The sequence below is a fragment of the Schistocerca nitens genome, chromosome 9 (genome assembly GCF_023898315.1).
Source record: "Schistocerca nitens isolate TAMUIC-IGC-003100 chromosome 9, iqSchNite1.1, whole genome shotgun sequence".
Classification (NCBI taxonomy): Eukaryota; Metazoa; Arthropoda; class Insecta; order Orthoptera; family Acrididae; genus Schistocerca; species Schistocerca nitens.
Genome location: NC_064622.1, coordinates 249461737 through 249467736, shown reverse-complemented (window position 1 = coordinate 249467736; position 6000 = coordinate 249461737). Strand labels below are relative to the sequence as shown.

The window sequence follows — 6000 nt, the reverse complement described above, 5'->3', positions numbered from 1 at the left end:
TGTACTACCATACAGCGAGACCTTCAGAGGTGGCAGTCCAGCTTGCTGTACACACCGATACCTCATAACACCCAGTAGCAAGTCCTCTTGCATTGATGCATGCCTTGCATTGATGCATGCCGGTATTTGTCATGTCATAATATCCAGAAGTTCATCAAGCCACTGTTGGTTCACATTGACCCACTCCCCAACAGCGATTTGGTGTAGATACCTCAGAGTAGTTGGTGTGTCACGTTGTCCATAAACAGCCCTTTTCAATCTATTCTAGGCATGTTCAATAGGGTTCATGCCGGGAGAACATGCTGGCCACTCTAATTGAGGTGTCGTTATCCCAAAGGAAGTCATTCACAACATGTGCACGATGGGGGCACGAATTGTTGTCCACGAAGAGGAATGCCTCACCAAAATGTGCTGATATGGTTGCACTATTGGTTGGAGGATGGCATTCACATATTGTACAGCCATTACGGCACCTTCCATGACCACCAGCAGGGCACACGTCGGCCCCACATAATGCCACCCAAAACTGCAGGGAACCTCCACCTTGCTGCGCTCATTGGACAGTGTGTCTAAGGTGTTCAGCCTGACTCGGCTGCCTCCAAACATGTCTCTGATGATTGTCTGGTTGACGGCATAAGTGACACTCATTGGTGAAGAGAATGTGATGTCAGTCCTGAATGGTCCATTTGGCATGTTGTTGGACCCATCTGTACCACGCTGCATGGTGTCGTGGTTGCAAAGATGGACCTCGCAATGGACGTTAGGAGTGAAGTTGCGCATCATGCAGCCTATTGCACACAGTTTGAGTCATAACAGGACGTCCTGTTGCTGCGCAAAAAGCATTATTCAACATGGTGGCATTGCTGTCAGGGTTTCTCCAAGCCAGGTAGCGGTCATCAACTGGAACTGATCCGCTGTCGGACCCCCTCCGTGTAATAGGCGATGCTCATCCATGGTTGTCTACATCTTTGGCCGGGTTCAGTGACATCTCTGAACAATCAAAGAGACTGTGTCTGTGATACAATATCCACAATCAACGTCTATCTTCAGGAGTTCTGGGAACCAGGATGATGCAAAATTTTTTTTGATGTGTGTATATGGGTTCGGTTTTTAGCAATTGAGATACGGAACCCTGAAAAGGACTAATGAAGAATACAATAAATGGAAAAGACAAAAGTGACAACCACATGCTCTGTTGAAAAAACTTACAAATCTAGAGTTCCATGCACACAATACAAAAGGAGGGACCTACATGCTGACTATGCCAAGAACAACCCTCAGGCAGAATGGCATATTCCATGCAGGAAGAAATTATGTAATAAATTGTCTGAGTATATAAAAACAATAAAACAGACTGCAAAATTCAAGACATCTCTATCCACCTGTCTCTTCAGTAAATATTGTTATAGTATGAGTATTTGTTGGTGTAAAGAAGTAAGATATCATCAAACTCTTTTCATCATGATGTCGCATAAATTATAAAAACCTTTCAGTTTTTAAAACTGTACCTTTTATACCAGAAACTATCCAAATATTGAGAGCTTCTCAGCTAGCAATGAAAAGGTGAATCATGGGAATCATTAACAGAGACTGGAAAACAAACAAACTGATCAGGTGTAATCAAGATTGTAATACAAACAAAATAGAGTCGTGAAGGGAATATTGTAGCCAAATGGATAGATGGGCTAAGGAAGCATAGCAGCTTAGCACATGAAACATGGTGGAAACAAGGAGACATATAAATAAAGACTGGTATGACGATGAATGTATACAGGCAGTGGAATAGAAAAAGGAAGCAAGACTCAAGTGCTTATGGCAAAACACAAAATGAAATGAGGCACTATATAAAGAAAAGATAAGAGAGGCTGAATTTGATATTTAGAAGAAAAAAGGGAAGTCATAAGGAGAAAGATAGAGGTGGAAGAGTACTATCAAAGGCATGACCACAAAAAAATTTATAAGAAAATTAAAAAAAAAAAAAAAAAAGGCACTCTAGACTGAAAAACAACAGCATGTAAAGACAAAGAGGGAAATTTGCTAACAGAGAAACAAGATGTTCTAGATAGTAGGATAGAAATCTTTAAGCAAATTCTGGAGGGCAGTCTTCCAGTGGTGAGCAGCCTCACTCTACTACACTGCAGTTCCATAAACAGAATAACCCATAATAGAGGAAGTACAGAAGGTAGCAATCTGTCTAAAAAATTACAAAGCACCAGGTACTGATAGAATATATAGAATACCTGCAGAACAGGAAAAATATAGGGTAATTGGTCTCCATAAGTGAAGCCACAAACTTATCAAGCTGTTATACAATCAGGAAAGAATCCCAGAAGAGTGGACCTTAAGGGTAATCCAACCAATCGACAATAAAGGGGACAATTATTTGAATTACTAAGAAATTACCCTGCTGAATGTAACCTATAATATTCTCTCTAGAACTGTCTATAATAGGCTCCCCACATGCAGAAGAAATACTGGGAGAATATCATTGTGGATTTTGGCCTAATCGATTAACAACAGATCAGATATTTATGCTGAGGCAAATACAGGGTGTTTCAAAAATGACCGGTATATTTGAAACGGCAATAAAACCTAAACGAGCAGCGATAGAAATACACCGTTTGTTGCAATATGCTTGGGACAACAGTACATTTTCAGGTGGACAAACTTTCGAAATTACAGTAGTTACAATTTTCAACAACAGATGGCGCTGCAAGTGATGTGAAAGATATAGAAGACAACACAGTCTGTGGGTGCGCCATTCTGTATGTCGTCTTTCTACTGTAAGCGTGTGCTGTTCACAACGTGCAAGTGTGCTGAAGACAACATTCCTTAGAACAGAGGATTTTTCTGGTGTTGGAATTCCACCGCCTAGAACACAGTGTTGTTGCAACAAGACGAAGTTTTCAACGGAGGTTTAATGTAACCAAAGGACCGAAAAGCGATACAATAAAGGATCTGTTTGAAAAATTTCAACGGACTGGGAACGTGACGGATGAACGTGCTGGAAAGGTAGGGTGACCGCGTACGGCAACCACAGAGGGCAACGTGCAGCTAGTGCAGCAGGTGATCCAACAGTGGCCTCGGGTTTCCGTTTGCCGTGTTGCAGCTACGGTCCAAATGACGCCAACGTCCATGTATCGTCTCATGCGCCAGAGTTTACACCTCTATCCATACAAAATTCAAACGCGGCAACCCCTCAGCACCGCTACCATTGCTGCACGAGAGACATTCGCTAACGATATAGTGCACAGGATTGATGACGGCGATATGCATGTGGGCAGCATTTGGTTTACTGACGAAGCTTATTTTTACCTGGACGGCTTCGTCAATAAACAGAACTGGCGCATATGGGGAACCGAAAAGCCCCATGTTGCAGTCCCATCGTCCCTGCATCCTCAAAAAGTACTGGTCTGGGCCGCCATTTCGTCCAAAGGAATCATTGGCCCATTTTTCAGATCCGAAACGATTACTGCATCACGCTATCTGGACATTCTTCGTGAATTTGTGGCGGTACAAACTGCCTTAGACGACACTGCGAACACCTCGTGGTTTATGCAAGATGGTGCCCGGCCACATCGCACGGCCGACGTCTTTAATTTCCTGAATGAATATTTCGATGATCGTGTGATTGCTTTGGGCTATCCGAAACATAAAGGAGGCGGCATGGATTGGCCTCCCTATTCGCCAGACATGAACCCCTGTGACTTCTTTCTGTGACTTGAAAGACCAGGTGTACCGCCAGAATCCAGAAACAATTGAACAGCTGAAGCAGTACATCTGCATGTGAAGCCATTCCGCCAGACACGTTGTCAAAGGTTTCGGGTAATTTCATTCAGAGACTACGCCATATTATTGCTACGCATGGTGGATATGTGGAAAATATCGTACTATAGAGTTTCCCAGACCGCAGCGCCATCTGTTGTTGACAATTGTAACTACTGTAATTTCGAAAGTTTGTCTGCCTGAAAATGTACTGTTGTCCCAAGCATATTGCAACAAACGGTGTATTTCTATCGCTGCTCGTTTAGTTTTTATTGCCGTTTCAAATATACCGGTCATTTTTGAAACACCCTGTATATGGAAATGTGTATGAGTACGATATTGAGCTTCATAAACTCAATGTAGACTGCAAGCAGGCTTTCAATGGTCCTCATAGAACAGAAATGCTAAATGACTTGTTACTGCTTGGTACACTGTCTAAGTATGTGTCACTTATCCAAAAAATATTGGCGTGTGAATGGATGGAGAACTAAGTAAATGTTTTAGCATTAGCACAGGAGTCAAAGGGATGCTTTCTCTGCAATGCTTTTTAATGTGACTCTTGAAGTAGCTATTCAAAATCTTCAAATATCTGCTTACAAGGGCATAAAGTCAACCCAGATAAGTGCATCTACTGATGGTGTAGCAATTGCTCATAGAAGAAGAGTTTCACAAAAGTTAGCTGAAAGAAACCACACTATCTTAGAGGCCGCGATATTGATGAAATGAAGGCTACATACGTAAATGTTACCAAGAAGGAAGATAATAACCTGCCGAGTGCCCATGGGCTGAGTTGGGCAAATGGCTTGCACATGCAGAAAAACAAGGATATGATGGAGTAAGAGCCACTTGGCAAGTAGCTTATACTGCTCATGTCTGCCTGCATGTGAGTTGATGGGGGGCTTCGGGGTGCCTGTGCCCCCCTAAGCAACATTGGAACAGCTTGTGTTGGGTGATAGTGGATGATGAAGAGCTTATAATTTGTACAATAAACAGAAAATGATGAAGCCGAAGAAAGTAATTAAGAAATTCACTAATAATGTAGTATATGGAGGAGGCTCTGCTGATGGTTACTAGAGGTATCACATGGAAAATTTGATTCTTACCAGTGAATGGCTTCCAAGTCTACATTTATAGTAACCCAATACAGTTACTGGTTTTTTTGTGAACAGAGGATATCAATAACATAGGTCTTTCAATAATTTCTGATAGTTTTTTCTGTAGATTTTTTTTCAAAGTGCACTTTGTGTAAAATGGTAGATTTCCTAGTTATATGTTAGTTGTGAAAACAATACAGGAAGCAACTCCTTAGGCCAATAGAGTTCAAGTGGGGCATGCACTGGAGTCTTATGTTTGTACTTCAGCAATAGTTTACTATTAGCACTGCATTACTAACAGGAATTTTCAATATTAGAATTAATAATATTGTGCAATTTACAGAAAGTGTTACTTTAAGGGATATTCTTAATCTAGTTATGAATATACCAAACTCCAAATTTCCTGCTTCCTTCCTACTAGGAAACATAACTAAAGATGTATTTGTATTAAATGATTTACAACAGTAATAAAGTGTTTTAAAACATAATATGTCTGCAATAATACCACCCATATTGTTTGAGAAGATGTAAATAACCAAGTAACTGTAGTAATTCAGTATGTTTGTTTGAAGTAATCCCAAACAAATGTTTAAAAAATATTATTTTGTTTTTATTAGAAGATAAGTAGCATAAAGGCTACATAACATGCAAAGCATGTAATACACAAAAATTTCATTCAGAAAACTCATTTTGTACCAATCATCAGGTTGGAATGGGTCCATAATCACTGCTGGGATGATTCTGGAAATGCAGAACTACCCTGGAAAAGGAGATAATCATTTTTTCAGTACATGTATGAAACCTTTTATAAGATCCGTTTATGATAAATTTTGTTCTCACTTTGTCTGTGTAAAAGTTATGCCCAGAAAATTGAATGCAAGAAAATCTATAAGAATATTCTGTACAAGTCACCATGTACAAGGAAAATGGAATATTATTAATTCAAATTTCAGTTATATAATGCAGTAAGCATATGACATAGGCATGGTACGATGGGTAAAAGAGATTTCATCTGTTACTGACACAGAAACTTCTTGTCAATGTGAACTACTTGCTATAATTGAGAAATACCAATTAGTGTCTAAAAACAATCAGTCTCATAACTGAAACTTTGTGGCAGATGGAGACTGTATGCAAGAAC

At 40.2% G+C, this 6000-nt stretch overlaps 1 protein-coding gene across 2 annotated transcripts in view; it reads right to left on the bottom strand.

The window, feature by feature from the left end:
* Nucleotides 1–5447: 5447 nt before the first annotated feature.
* Nucleotides 5448–6000, bottom strand: part of LOC126203078 (proton-coupled folate transporter-like) — a 158183-nt gene continuing 157630 nt past the window's right edge. For both annotated transcript variants that reach the window (XM_049937317.1, XM_049937316.1), the window contains one exon: nt 5448–5619. In XM_049937317.1, coding sequence (XP_049793274.1) covers nt 5562–5619 — 58 coding nt within the window. In that variant the 3' untranslated portion in view covers nt 5448–5561. The remainder of the gene's footprint in view (nt 5620–6000) is intronic.